At 34.5% G+C, this 15,625-nt stretch overlaps 1 protein-coding gene and 1 long non-coding RNA gene across 2 annotated transcripts; both read right to left on the minus strand.

Moving 5' to 3' along the window:
• Positions 1-236: 236 nt before the first annotated feature.
• On the minus strand, positions 237-1,366 carry LOC107022555 (LOB domain-containing protein 15). Its single transcript, XM_015223143.2, has 3 exons — positions 1,154-1,366; positions 772-1,027; positions 237-689 (listed from the first exon to the last, which is right to left on the minus strand). Exons 1-3 carry the CDS (start codon positions 1,165-1,167, stop codon positions 315-317), a joined length of 645 nt encoding a protein of 214 aa, XP_015078629.1. The 5' UTR covers positions 1,168-1,366; the 3' UTR covers positions 237-314.
• A 7,707-nt stretch (positions 1,367-9,073) lies between these two features.
• LOC114077522 lies at positions 9,074-11,596 on the minus strand. The gene is made up of 2 exons (XR_003578774.1): positions 11,005-11,596; positions 9,074-9,580 (listed from the first exon to the last, which is right to left on the minus strand). It is a non-coding gene; the product is annotated as an uncharacterized LOC114077522 (long non-coding RNA).
• Positions 11,597-15,625: the final 4,029 nt, after the last annotated feature.

A 15,625-nucleotide genomic window follows, 5' to 3' on the forward strand; every position in this document is an offset into this window, starting at 1 on the left:
TAAACGAAAATTATTTATAGTTATATGAATGTTGAAGAGGAAGTCAAGTGTTACCGTCTAGTGGTATTCATAGTAGTTTCCACACAATAGCTAGGTAGGGGTTTCAATTATCAGTAGAAATTTGTCCTTCACATTTCCTAGTGTTATGAAAGATACTAGAGGATAATTAATGAGGAGAAATATATTTAATCTTTCTCTTTCTTTATAGTAGTGATTAATTGTAACAGAAACATGGGTATTGTGCCATTAAAACAATTTATTGCTTATTGTACTTAATTTGATTCATAATTTTGCAATATGAATAATAAAGAAATTTAGCCAAAATAGGATATATTATTCTCACTGGATATGTTGCTAAATTCAGTGGTGGTTGTTGACGGTTGAGTGTACATGGTTGCATCATGAGTAGAAGATATCGTTGAAGGTAGAATTGTTAATGGTGGCTGTGGTGGTGGAAGTACTGTGGCAATGGATACAGCTCCAGAAGATAGCAATGACGGAATGAGTGTAGTCGTGTTGTATTTTATTATCTCCGCCCTAATAACATTCAGCTCCGCTTGTAATGCTTGAACTTGCTGTTGTAGAGAAGAAATCGCTCCCATGCACCCGTACACCGGATCTCTTAACCGTACATTTGCTTCATAAACTAAGCTATTAGCTGTATCTGCTCTTTGGCTCTCAGGTACTTCCTGAATAATTATTAAATAAACATAACATCTCTTTTTTTTCTTTTCAAAAAAAATAAAAAATGAATTGGTGGTACGTTCTTACCATTAGCATCTTGGAAACATTACTAGCACCAAAGACCTTGTGAACAGAAGCAAACTTTTGAGGTTCATGAGGGGAAAAATAGGGAGAAAATGGACATTCTTGAGCACAACGACGTCTCAAAAGCTTACAAGCAGCACAAGGCGTTACAGTGTTTAACGTTGTGTTTCCTGGAGGCACCAACATATATCTTCTTCCCATCTGCGAGTAGTCATCTGCTTCCCTCTTTATTTTTTTACCTATCTCCTCATATCGCTCCCTGACACAAATATTCTAAACAAGTTAAAACAAATTCAATGATGTTTATACAAAACATATTGGATCTACCAAGAAATTAAAATGGACATTTTTTTTTGTGTGTGTGTGTTTGTTGGTTGATGAATACCTTTCTCTTGACATTCATGCATACTATCTGTATACGGAGCTAAAGCTAAAGTAGATTTAAGCAGAGAGGAAAAAGGGAAAGAAGAGAAGAAGGAAGTGTTTGGATTGGAGGAAGAATGAAAGAAATATTAGTGTGAGATTTGGGGGTAGGGAGGGTACAAAAGAGTGCTTAAAAGGCAAGAAATACAATAAAAAGTTGGTCCAGAGTATACTACTACTTTTTAATATATACAAACTGACTAATAATAAGACCCCCACTAATATAATTAATGAAGTGGCCAAGAGTATTTCCTTCTTGTTCATAACTAGTTGTGGCCCTCTCTGGCTCATGTACGAGGATTCACTTCATATACAGGATTTATTCAATCATCACGCAAAACTCCCTCAATGACATATGAAGGAAATATGTCATTTAACTTAGCTTCAGTTGGAATCTATATTATTCAATTTTCGGTGTGCATAAATAGTTACTTAAATTTGTATAAAATTAAATAAGTAGACATTTATGTTCTACATACGTGGCGTAATACAACTTTGTGTATACCTAAAGTTGAAAAACATAAATACCAGCTGAAGCCAAATTTAAGGACACATTTACACATTAGAAAGATAGGACTAATTAAGATCAAGTAGGGTGTTTATTAGTAAATATGCTATAATTATTATTTCGTTAATACTAAAAAGTATATATATATATATATAGAGAGAGAGAGAGAGAGAGAGAAAGAGAGATTATTTTTTTTTATTTTTGAGAAAAATCGAATATCTGAATATTAAGTTTAAGAATAAATTAATTTATTCCTATTTAATTCGAAAATTAGACAAACCGACGAACAAAAAGTGTCATAGAACTTACCATCAAATTTTCATAAAGATATAAATTAAATGGTTATGATTCAAGTTATAAACCATAGGTGAAGACAAATATCATGCCCTAATTGCTTAGGGCATGATCACTGGGGCAGATAAATGTTATCAAGCTCGTTGATAGTATAATAACACTTTTTTGTTTTATTTTTAATTTTCAAAATAGTTTTAATGATTGATATTTACATTTATATATAGAGAGAAGTTACTCAAGCATATATATTGTGATTGAGCTTAATGGGAATATATAAGTGTGCTTGGTAAGTTGAAGGGAAGTTAGTTTCTTGTCAATATCAAGACATCACTTCATTAAAATGTTCATATTCAGGAGCAAATGGAACTTGTTAATTTAATATATGTAATTGTTATGTCCTTCAAGAAATAGCATGTCACCATCAACATTTTATTATTGATGCTTGTGAGTTATGATCATGAAAATATACTACTTTCGTTTTACCAAACACGAATAAATCACCAGTTTAAGTCATTAGTTACATTATTTATATCTCTTATTTTTTTCTTTTGCAAAAGAGACTTTGATACTTCTCAGAAGACAAAGAGGAAGTTGCTCGAAAGGTAAGCATCCTTTACTTTCAATCTTTAAGATTTGTTTTTATAAACTAGGTCTTCTTAAGCCTAGAAAAGAGATATAGTTAGAGACATACATCACTATGGCACAACGACTTCAATTGATTTAGGTATAGGTCGGGATTTGACGAAGATTAATATTCCTAGCTCTTGTCTTCAACCTTTCATCAATAGGGGTTCCTACAATCGTAAGTAGAGGTGTGCATAGCTAGGTTTAATTTGATTTTATATATTGTCGGCTTGGTTTATACAAGTGCAACACAAAAAAATAAATAGGAATATGATTCTTACTTTAAATTTTTACATTTTGTATAATGTAAAGTTGTTAGCTCAATGGCAATGTGAAGTGTATATTGAAGGCTAAAGGAATTCAAGCTAAGGGAAAGATTTGTTAATTATTTCTTGATTTTTTTCCCTTGCTTATTTTAGGAAACTATATTTCCTATTAGTTTAGGAGACCCTTTTTCCTAATAGATTATGATTGGAAAACTTTTTTTCTTATAGGTTCAGGACCACTTTGGATCTATGTAATGGGATATAGTTGGGGATTCTATGTCACATTTGAGACTACACTCTGGACGTGCCAACACTTGGGAACTGTTACTGACCCCAAGAAAATCAGTAGTGGAAGACTAGCTCATGCATACACAAGCATCAAACTGAAAGAAATATTGAATCAAAGTGTAATATATGTCAAAATTTTATGAATATACTAAGTATGAAATATAAGTTTTAAATAAAATATTTGAACTGAAAGACTATTCAAAATTGTCTAACTTTAAAATAAAACATCTAAAAGTGAAAGACTATTCAAAATTGTCTATCTATGAAGCCTCTACTGTATAAAGATGAGTGTGGAGACAAGACCTATGATTCTTCAAGAGAACTACTACTAACAACTCATAAAACTGGAGTCTTCCAGAAGCAAGAAAGTCTCACTCAAAAGATGACGAGCAGATGAAGTGATCTCAACTGACTCTTATTTAGGATCCTAAGAACCTGTATCTGCATCAATAAAAGATGTAGCTCGAATGTTATCAATACATTGAATGTACGAGTATGTAATATAGGGAATAACAAATAACTGAATGAAAGGATTACATTAGATATAGATATATACTAAACTGAATGTAAGGAAATAAAAAAGTTAAATTATTTAAAGCTTTACAAAATACTTTCTAATCTCTGAACTCAACATTATAAATAATATGATAGACAATCATCACTATGAGCTATGTGATGATACAACGTCTCGCCCAAATCATAACTAACTTTCCCCCGAACAATTTTCTCTCTAAAAACTCCATTGAAGAAGAAGAAGAACTAACTCAAGAACTCATCTTTCCTCTTTAATTTCGTGAAGGATATACAATGAAGGTATGATAGTCTTGATTTATGAATATTTTACTTTCATGAAGCCCTTGAAAGATTCTCCGAAAAATTTCTTCAATACCTAGGGTTTTAAATCTATGGCATAGATTTACTTTCAAAACGATTTCAATGTGTTTATTGTCTCATATTATGTTTAATATGACAAATTACTACTGTTTTCCTAAGGAATTATCTAAGGATCTATGAATCTTTAGGTTTCCCTAACTTGGATCTTAAAGCATTAATATGAGTCTTTATAGTAGATTATATTCGAATTATGAATGTGGTGAATTGATTACTTGACTTATGTATTAATTAAGAAATTTATATAGTTTTGATGTTGAATTTCCTCCAAGATCCCATGAACCCTTATGTCCCCAATTTGTGACTACGTGATGTGGGTGAGTTGTGGGGATTTTAATAGTATGAGATTTTTATGTAGTAGTCTAATTAGTTAGATCATGTCACCGCCTATGTTTAATGTACTAATTGTAGAGTGATTGGTTGATTCTGATCTATAGCCCTTGAAGGGTAAAACCACGAGAATTAGCTATGTGTATGAAACTTGTGTGCATTCAATTAGATTGCTTTGAGAGTAAAGTGAATACATTAAAATCTAATTGTTGTGTTGATTGGATTATTATCCTTACTTTCACACTTAGACATGAATACCACACAATGTGAAAGGTTTTCACATTTGGTGATTCCGAGGTTTGGAGACTAGTCTCACCCATTGAATCTAGGAACTTTAGTATGAGTTTTTTGGTTTAGTTTCAAGACATTCTTTCTCAAGTATAAAGTTAAGTCAAGACTTAATATAAACTCAATGGGAATTATGCTTAGTATCGAGTTGATATTGATAGGATATGGAATCTCTCACCCTAGTAGAGGTCGGGTTTCTAGAACAATCTCTTGGGATGGAAGCCCCCATGTTAGTAGAGGACGGGTTTTTTTAGTAGAAATCTCCTTATCCCATAAACTATTTTCCCACATATATTACTTAGCTATTGGTTTCACTCAAGATAAGAGTTTGATTCTACCATAGGCAAGTAGACCAACCCTTTTCAGTGTGGGAGTCACTGGATTCCATAATAAGCTGTCATGGTATATGTCGGTTATATCTAATTCTCACAAGGTCAAGTTTGGATAAGCTACAGGTATTTAAGAAGTACTACTTAGTGTGGGTGAAATGTATGAGACTTTATCTATGCATTGCACGAGTATGCTTTAATAGTAGTTATGGTAAGTTCTTTTATCATGATTATTTGTGTAGTGGATGTATTTGTAACTAGATGATAATTGCATTATATTGTAAGGCTACTTGTAATGTTGGATGTTAACTTGCATTGTTTCCATGGGTTGCCTTTGTTGATATAGTTGACTAAAAGTAAATGTTCCTTGTCTATGAGAAATAGGCTAAATATGAGTTAAAAAGATGGTAAACATGAATGAGGATCTAAAGTGACTTGCTTAGTATAATGGAATTATTGGGGTTTTACATATACATTGCACAAGCTTGTCTTGAGGTGGCTCATGAGGTATTTCTCTCCTATTATACTAAAAGTAGATTGGAATGACTATCTATATGTTTATAATGGTGTTTCTTATACTCACTAGTTGTGATTGTTAATTAACATGTTATAGCCTATGTCTTATTATGATGTCTCTTATACTCATGAAATGTGTTTCTACACTAGTGTACGCCCCGAGCCTACACCCTACACGTGAATGACACCTAATGACCATTGCTGGCTTTGAGCGAACCCTTGGTCTGGACGGAAGAATTTCTCAATGATAAAGCAAGAACATTGTCCTAAATAACTTAAATTAATTATATTGGCCGAAATGGCCCAAAAGTCTCAAAATACAATATCTGTAGATAAAGAGACCCAACTGAACTAAATGACTGACTATCCGTCTATGAAGCCTCTAAACATACTATGATGAATGTGGGGACAAACCACATAACATTCTAAAAATGAAAAGACTGGAAAGCAATAACAAGGATCCTACGGAAAACAAGTAGGCTAACCACTGACTCTGAGTGCTCAAACTGGATCAATGAGACGCTGGGTGTTGAACCTGGTTACCTGCGTCTGCATCATAAGATGATGCAAGCCAACTGACATTACTATATTGAATGTACGAGTATGTGAGTTGGAATTCTAAACAACAGCTTAAGCTTGATGAGAATAAGATGAACTTACCTTGGCTATGCTCAACTCAAGAGATACTCAACTCAATGTATGTATATAAAGCAATTTAAAACATATGTGATATATATTAAGCTTATAAAATAGTAAACAACTTAGTTTATTAAAAAATTCAATAGTAAGTCAACTTTACTTATATACGAAAGTAATATAGTTATGTGGGAGATTTTCTAACCGACAACCACTACTATGAGCCTAAGTGGTGAACGTTTTGGCCACGCTGCCAGAACTGTCTTGTACTTTGTCGTCGTATAGAACTCATTAACTTAGTGAATCCACTAGCTTAACTTACATGATCTTAAAAGTATGACCCGTTAACATCCATGATGTCTACATTGTTTACATGGGTACTTGAGTTAATATGAACTCTTATCCCTACATCAGTGCTAAATACTACTCCCAAAATATACTTTAGCTCATTCTTTTAAAATAACTTCCTTTATTTGGGTTGAGATAATTGTTTAACACTAATCTTTAAAAGCTCTTTTGGAATCAATGTTCCATTTTCTTGTTCAAAACTCTTTTGAGAAATCTTAGTTTCCTCTTATTTAAATGTAAAAACATTTAAACTTTCTAGGAAATACTTAGTTCCCTTATATCATTTGAGAAATGAACTCAACTATTTACTCTTTGCTTGACTTAAAACTTTTTATCTTAATCAACTCTTTAGGAAATACTTAATTCCTTATACTTCTTTGAAGGAAAGACTTCAACTTTTACTCTTTCTTTAACTCGAAACTTGAGCTTTGAAATGAAGTTACAACATTTAAATAAGACTCTTGAAAACTTTAAGAAACTTTACTTTGACTTACTTGTTAACCTTAAAACTTAACTCTTAGCATCTTAGACTTTGATCTTAACTTTCCTTGAATTGGATTATGGATTCAAGGTTCATGATTTCATGTCTATGGATAATTTCATGATGTTTAGATGTACCTTAGAGTGTTGAGATTGACTAGGATGTGTAAGTACATCACTTAGGAACTAGTACGAAAAGATGGGGCAAAATTGGGGTATCCAGGCGTCCGTGGCGCTCTAAGAGGCGTGGAGCGCAAGAGCCTGACAGACAGCATCTATCCTGAGGGGCTCTGGTTGGCGCGGCACCTCATATTAGACAGGATTTTTGTTTTTTCTTCTCTGTTTTTCATCTCTACACCTTCTAAACTTGCATGGATCTTTCCCCAATCGCTTAATATCAGTAATAACCTCAATACCCAATAGATTAGACCCTAAAACAACCCGGAAATACGAATTCAAATCAACTAAAGGCATATCACAACTCAACCAACCAGAATTCAACCGTTGTTTTTCAAGAACTTCAATGTTCATCATTCAAACTACTCAAAATTTGTTGAATCTCTTCTCTTTTCTCCCAAGCCCTAAGCGTGAATAATATTTTCTAAAACTGACTTAAGGCTTAGTTTTACCTCTAATAAACCCTTAAAATTAATTACGAAATAGTTGGGTAAAAAGACCACTTTATCCTTACTAAAATCCAGATTGGAACCTTTTTCAATCTGACAGCCTAACATCCGATAGGCATATCTCCCTCATAGGATATCGAAAATGCACTATAAAGAACTGACTCTAAGTCATCCTGAGCTAGAAGTTATGGTCGTTTGAAAATGACCAAAAACTCACTTTTTAACTTAGGAAATTTTCCAGATTTTCTTATTCTTTCCACAAATGATAATATTTAGTTTCTTAGCTTATTCTTGGCTATCACGATTTATGAGATGTTACTATATCTCCCCCTTAGAAAAATTCATCCTCGAACGAGATTTCTTTCACTATGCTAAGGATTTTAACATCAACTTTAACACTCAATATTCCAAAAGAAAATAACAATCATGCTTATTCATAATTCATAAAGTACTAAAAGAGAATTAGTACCTTGATATGCATTCTCTTCGAATTCAAAGAGATGTGGATGTCTCTTCTTCATATCTTCTTCAACTTCCCAAGTCACTTCTCTCACAAATTGGTTCCTCTAAAGGACCTTGAAACTTTTGGATATGCCCCATCATCCACCTCTAACTCCAACGGCCTTCTCCTAACATCTGTATAGGACTTTTGACGACTCTCTGCCCTCTACAAACCCTCTTGAATCACTTTCACCTTCTCCGTGGCTTGGTGAACTATATATGGTCCTATTAACCCTACTTCACCAACTTCGAACCACCCAATAGGAGATCTGCATCTCTCCCATAAATAGCTTCGTATGAAGCCATTTGGATGTTCGAATGGTAGCTATTGGTTTAAGCGAACTCAATGAGAGGTAGGTGGTCATCCCAATTGTTTTATGAAAATATATATTGAATGAAAAAACGACTAAATTTCGAAGAATCAATTACTCTTATGATTTAAGAGAAATCTATTTTTTGAATTAAGAGAGCCGCCACTTGATTTTTTAGTAAAAATCAAAAAAACTTTAAGTTATTTTTCAAAAGATTTAAAACAGATAAAAATCAATTGAAAATGGCTTGAAGTTCAAATGTACATTACGAGAAGGTGTTAGGCCCTCAGAATGTCTGCTAACTCGCGGTTGATCGACGATTTGACTAAAATATATTTGACTTATTCTTTTTCTTTTTAAATAAATAAATAAGTTGATGTAACATAAAAAATAATAATTTATAATATTTGGTTAATTTTGAGAAAAATAATTAAACAAATGACATATTAGTTTCATTTTATATATTTTTAGAGAAAGAGATAAAAAAAAATGAAACATTTGACTTGAAATACAAGAGATAAGAATTTTAACAAATTAGATTAATTAGGATTTATTTAATTTATTATAATTTGGAACTAATTTAGTCGAAAACCCAAGGAATCATTTTAATGTAATTAGAAAAGAAGAAGAGAGGTTTGGACCAAGATATTTGAACAAGAAATTGAAATATGGTTCATCTTTTGGGGAATTTAATTAAGTTATTCTTAAAATCAATTAGCAAATAAAGTGAGAGTTAGACAAATTAATAAATTCAAATAAAAAAAGAGTGAGAGAGGAAGGTTTGGGCCTTCTGGGCCTATTGCTGCCCAGAAACATTGGGCCAAAGCTGCTGACTTTGGACTTCATATCAATTTCCGTTTTTGTATACAAACGTTGTATATCAGGGTATAAAATTCATATATTAGCCCCGTTTCCTGTATCTTGGGATGTATACCGAATGTATGCTGCCCCAGATCAAATTTCCAAAACCTGTATAATTTTTTGGAACTGTGCATCACATATTCCGACTGTATATGAGTGTATACAACAGTATATTATCCCTTTCTTGGGCTTTTGGAGACCTGCAAATTATTTTCCAGCAACATATTTGCTGCTTTTCGACCTGTACACCAGTTTAGAGGGGGCTGGACGCCTCATATATGGTAGTGTGAGCCTTTACGGCTCAACGAGAGGATGCGAATAGATGAAGTGAGGTCCGTAAGGACCCGAAAAGAATTTTTTACATGCAATAAAATAGAAATGGGTTAGCATATGAAATGATATAATAAACAAGATATATATATATATATCTTGAACGAAAACAGATTTTACTAAAAGAAAGCTACTTCAAGTGGTTCAAATTGAAACGACACATGTGACTCTAAAGAAAAAGCAAATGAATCAAACTAAAGCTTACAAAGTTGATATCCAAATATGACACTTAGACAGTAACATATATTTCATGTCTGTACAACTATGAGCACATTATATTTATGGAAGTACATAGCCATTCATCAACAATTAGACTCAAAAAAATGTAAAGGGAGCAATGCTGCACATACCAAATAAACAACTCGTGCACAATTGAAACAATTCATTTTGATAAAACAAATATGATATGGATGCAATAGTTGGCTTATTAAGTTGGCAGTAATCCAACTAAATAAGACTTAGGCATCTTTGCTTAGACAAATATAATAACAAAGAAGCCAATGCTAATTAAGAAAAGAAACAGACCATTATAATTGATGCCATTAAAATGCAATATAAGACATGGCAAACAGAATAAAAAGCAGAAAATGTATAGCATAAAGTTATGCTTGTCGAACAAGAGCAAAGCAGTGGATAAAACTGGTAAAATATGCTACTTTTTTTTATGAAACTTTAGGCATGAATCAGAGAGGGAGTTCAACATTTTTTCCAACTTCACATGAAGAGAAGGGATAGGGTGCAAGCAACAAAATATTTTCCATTTTTCATACACTAAGACATGTCTTTAAGGATAAACAAAAATGCATTAACGCCTCAAACTTCAAGACTATAATCTTGTGGAATGATTTAGTCAACGAAAGCCATTGTAAAAGAACACAAGAACACAACTCATGCTATGTAAATATACGCGAGAACAGGTCAATCACGAAAACTGGAAAAGAAACTAAATAGCAATATAAAATGGCAACAACGCCGTGGGATCTGAAAATGGGGAGGTAGACAAGCAGTTGTATCGAACAAATAATCAATAACACAACATATAACCTCCACATCATTCAGCCTTCAAGCTTTCACCTCATTTCTAAAGAGAAAAATAAAACAGTATTAACAGTAGCAAAAATGAACAGAATTTTAAAGTTTAGAGCCAGCAAAACACGAGAAGAGATTCGAAACAGAGAGGCCACACCATTGAGCACACGAAAGTTTTTAACTCGATATTGAAACTAACATGATGAGACGACTAAGAACAGGCGCGCCATATTATAAACTACACAACAATTAATAGCCAAAAAACACGAAATAAAAGCTTCTCAAACATTAAAAAAGAATCTCGGAATAGAAGAAAAGATGGAGATGACATTATGAAGGAGAAGAAGATGACGATACATTTTTCCGGGCAGCAAACTGGAACCAAGAGCTGGCGACGACTTCACCACAAATCTTCAATGAACGCCTTGAGAGAAAAATCCCAAGCTAACCTTCCAAATTTTATCGATTGAATCCTATTTCTACGTATTTCGATCGATTGATGAAAACAGTATATGATTAGTATGTTTTTTTTTCTTTTTTTTTCTTACTTCCTCTTTTCAGCCCCCTCAATAATGAAGATAAGAGTAGGTTTAAATAGATGGAAATTAGGGATGATTTAGGTGGGAAAACGGGTAAGGATGGGGTCCAATTCAAGATTTGAAATTCAAAATCTCTTCAGAGGAACAGGTTTGAAAGTTGTCCATAGTACTAATTCCCAACGGAATTGAAAGGAGAGTCGTTCGATATTGACTCTAGGACGAGAGAGAGCTGGGATTTTGCCACCTCGCCTTGCTCTCTGCACAATTACGCTGCCTTCCTCTAAAAATCGCACAACCAGACTGAGAAAGGGAAGAAGACGTGTCACACACGATCGAATTCTGGGTTTGGGTCGTCGTTCTCTCACGCATTGGGGAACTGTTCTGTGTAATCGCTGAAATTGGGTTGGGTCGGAGGGTGAATTGGGCTGGGAGGGAATAGGATTGAACTTGGGATGGGTCAAATTTGAGAAGAAAAAACACGAGACAAGGAGTTGTTTGGGGCTTTTGGTGTTGCTGAAAATGTGGGAAAGGCCCAAAATTGGTCTATTGAATGATTTAAAGTATTTGATTAATAGGACAAATTCACGTAAATTAATTTAGTGAGCTTCTTAAATTTATCAAAATAAATTAATTAACTTAGATATAAATGAATATCTCAAAATATAAGTACAACTTAGACTAAACTAATTTAATTTAGATAAAGCACCTATTAAAAATTAAAAATCCTTTCGAGATGATTTCGAACATTTATAAAATAAATTAATTACGTAAAAGTTTTTGAAACATATAGGTTACCTAAAATTATAAGAAAAAAGTGACAAGAATTTTCAAAATATTGTGCAAACTTTGTATCATATTTTTCTTTTTATTTTGTTTTTCTTCAAAATTTATAAAACTAATTATTTTAGATTGTTTGAAATTAAATGAGCTCAAAAATTAATTCATATGGTGGAGGTCCAAAATTTTGTGTCAACACCAATTCCCTTTAAAATCAATTAAACAATCCCTCAACATATCTTCTTAAGTCTGGATAGTACGCTCATCTTGTACATCCGTCTGAGGATGAAAAGAAGTGCTTAAGTTCACCTTCGAACCCAAACCTTTTTGGAAAGACTTCCACAACTGAGTAGTAAATTGTGCACCCCTATCTGAAATAATGGAGATCGGAACCCCATAAAGTCTTACCACTTCTTGAATGTACAACTTAGCATAATCCTCGGCCAAATGGGTAGTCTTTACCGGTAAAATGTGGGTTGATTTTATCATATTATCGATAATTACCCAAATAAAATCATGTTGACTATGAGACCTTGGCAAGCCTGTGATGAAGTCCATATTAATCGTCTCCCTCTTCCATACCGAAAGTTCTATATTCTAAGCCAAACCTCCAGGTCTTTGGTGCTCTACTTTCACTTGCTGGCAATTCGGGCACTTGGAAACAAACTCAACAATGTCATTCTTCATACCTTCCCACAAATATACCTCTCTCAATATGTGGTACATCTTGGTGGAACCCGGACGAATGTAATATCCGGAGCTATGAGCCTCCTCCATGATTTTCTCTTGGATTCCATCAACCCCAAGTACACAAAGTCTAACTTGTTACTTCAGCATACCATCTCCCCCTTGTTCAAAAGCCAATACTCTTTGCTTATGAACATTAGCCTTTAAATCAAGCAAAATGAGGTTTTGGTCTTGCTTTTCTTTCACCTCAGACACTAGTGATGATTCAACCCCATTAGTTACCACTATCCCTCCTTCCGTGGAATCCATAAATCTGACTCCTAGGCGTGCAACTCTGTGAAAATCTTTAGCTAACTCCCACTTTTCTTCCTCAACATGGGCGGTACTCCCCATGGATAAATTGTTTATGGCATCAGCAACCACATTAGCCCTACCTGGATGGTAAAGAATACTCATTTTATAATTCTTGAGTAATTCTAACCAACTTATTTATATGAGATTAAGCTCTTTCTAGGTGAACACATATTCTAGGCTCTTGTGGTCAGTGAATATATCCACATGAACGTCGTACAAATAGTGACGCCATATTTTCAAGGCAAAAACCACAGAAGCCAACTCTAAGTCATGGGTTGGGTAGTTCTTCTCATGAACTTTCAACTGTTTGGAGGCGTAGGCTATGACCTTGCCTTTCTTCATTAATACACAGCCCAAACCAACTCTTGATGCATATTAGTATACCACAAAACCTTGAGTACCCTCGGTTGAAGTCAAAATCGGAGCAATAGTCAACCTTTTTTCAATTCTTGAAAGTTTTTCTCACAAGCTTCTGACCATTGAAACTTTATTGTCTTCTGAGTCAACTTGGTCAAGGGAGACGAGATAGATGAAAACCCCTCAACAAACCTTCTATAGTAGCCTACAAAACCCAAAAAACTCCTAATATCGGTTGGAGATGTGGGTCTAGGCCAACTCTAAACTACTTCTATCTTTTGAGTATTGACTCTAATTCCATCACCAGAAACTATGTGGCCCAAGAATGCCACAGATTTAAGCCAATACTCACACTTAGAGAACTTGACATATAGCTCCTTTTTTTTCGAATTCTGAAGTACTATCTGAGGTGACTAGCATGATCTTCTTCATTCCTTGAATAGATTAGTATGTCATTAATGAAGACGATAACAAACACATCTAAGTAAGGCTTGAAGACTCTGTTCATAAGATTCATTAATGTTGTTGGTGCATTGGTCTACCCAAAAGACAACCAAAAACTCACAATGCCCATATATTGTTCTGAAAGTTGTCTTTGGAATATCACATTCCCTAACTTTCAATGAATGGTAGCCTGATGTGAGATCAATTATCGAAAGTATGAAGCACCTTGAACCTGGTCGAAAAGATAATCTATCCTTGTAAGAAGATACTTAATTTTGATGGTCACCTTATTCAATTGGTGGTAGTACATACACATCTTAGGGAGCCATCCTTCTTTCTCACAAACAAGACCAGAGCTCCCCAAGGCGAGACACTTGGTCGAATAAAACCTTTATCTAACAGATCTTTCAGCTACTTTTTCAACTCTTTAACTCGCTGGTGCCATTCTATATGTTGGAATAGAGATAGGACGAGTATCTGGAATGATATCTATGTTGAAGTCTATTTCTCTCTCGGAGGGACTCTGAGTAGATCATCAGGAAAAACTTGTGGAAACTCTTTACTATGGAAGCTGACTGAAGGGAAGGTAACTCAGCACTTGAGTCATTTACTCGGACTAAGTGATAGATACACACCTTTGAAACTAACTCCCTTGCCTTAAGGTACGAAATAAAATGACCCTTAGGCACTGCTGAACTACTACTCCACTCTATGACTGACTCATTAGGAATTTGAAACTTGACAACTCAAGTTCTACAGTCTATTGATGCATAACAGGCATGAAGTCAGTTCATACCTAGAATGACTTCAAAATCTGTGATGTCTAACTCTACTATATCAACCATGGTGTTCTTGTGATTGATGAAAATAGGATAATAACGATAGACTCTTTCCGTTAAAATAGACTCTCCAACAGGGGAAGAAGCACATAAAGGTTTACAAAGTTTCTCAGGATAAATCTTAAACTGATTTGCAACATAAGGAGTTACAAAAGATAAACTTGCTCCTGGGTCTAGCAAAGCATAAACACCAAAAATAAATACTTTTATCATACCTGTGACAACATCTAGAGAGTTCTCTTGATCTTGGCGGCTAATGATTGCATAAAGACGGTTTGCCTCTCTGCAAGTACCAGAAGTGGCTCCTCTAGGTGCAGCCCTATCTGGTGGAGCAATTGATGAAGATTGAGCTCTATTACTCGGATTTTCACTACCTTGCCTGTTCTTAGAACACTCTCTCATGAAGTGAACCTCTTAACCATACTTGAAGCAACCTGTCTGGCCATCACGATATTTACGTGGTGGGTTCTACCACAATTAGCACATACAGGAGCCAAACTATCTCCCTGTGCCACGCTTCCTAGGGACTATGTTGGCCTAGCTCTGTAGTTCTGCAAATTCTGGCCATGATGCTCACCTCGGTTTCTGGGTGTAGGAGCACTAGCAGATTATGGTGCAGGCCCCCTTTTTTGTCTATAATTGTGGTCGATTCGAACCACCTTTCTGTTGCCTAGACTCATTCCTAGTCATGGATTTCTTGTTCCTCTACTCTTCTCTGTCCCTCAGTTTTTCCTCTTAAACTTGATTCACATAAACCATCAATCGAGATATGTCCATGAAACCGATCAGCATTGCCGCTCTGCCCTCTTTACTAGATGCACGATCCAAACCAGCGACAAATAAACTCATTCTGCTCCCGATATCTTTAACCATAACGAGACAATTTGGTGAATTTCAGACCATACTCATTAACACTCAAGGGGTCTTGTTTAAGAGTAAGGAACTCTCGTACCTTAGCCTTATTTAGTTCTTAGGTAAAGA

Source organism: Solanum pennellii, chromosome 6 (assembly GCF_001406875.1).
Source record: "Solanum pennellii chromosome 6, SPENNV200".
Lineage (NCBI taxonomy): Eukaryota > Viridiplantae > Streptophyta > Magnoliopsida > Solanales > Solanaceae > Solanum > Solanum pennellii.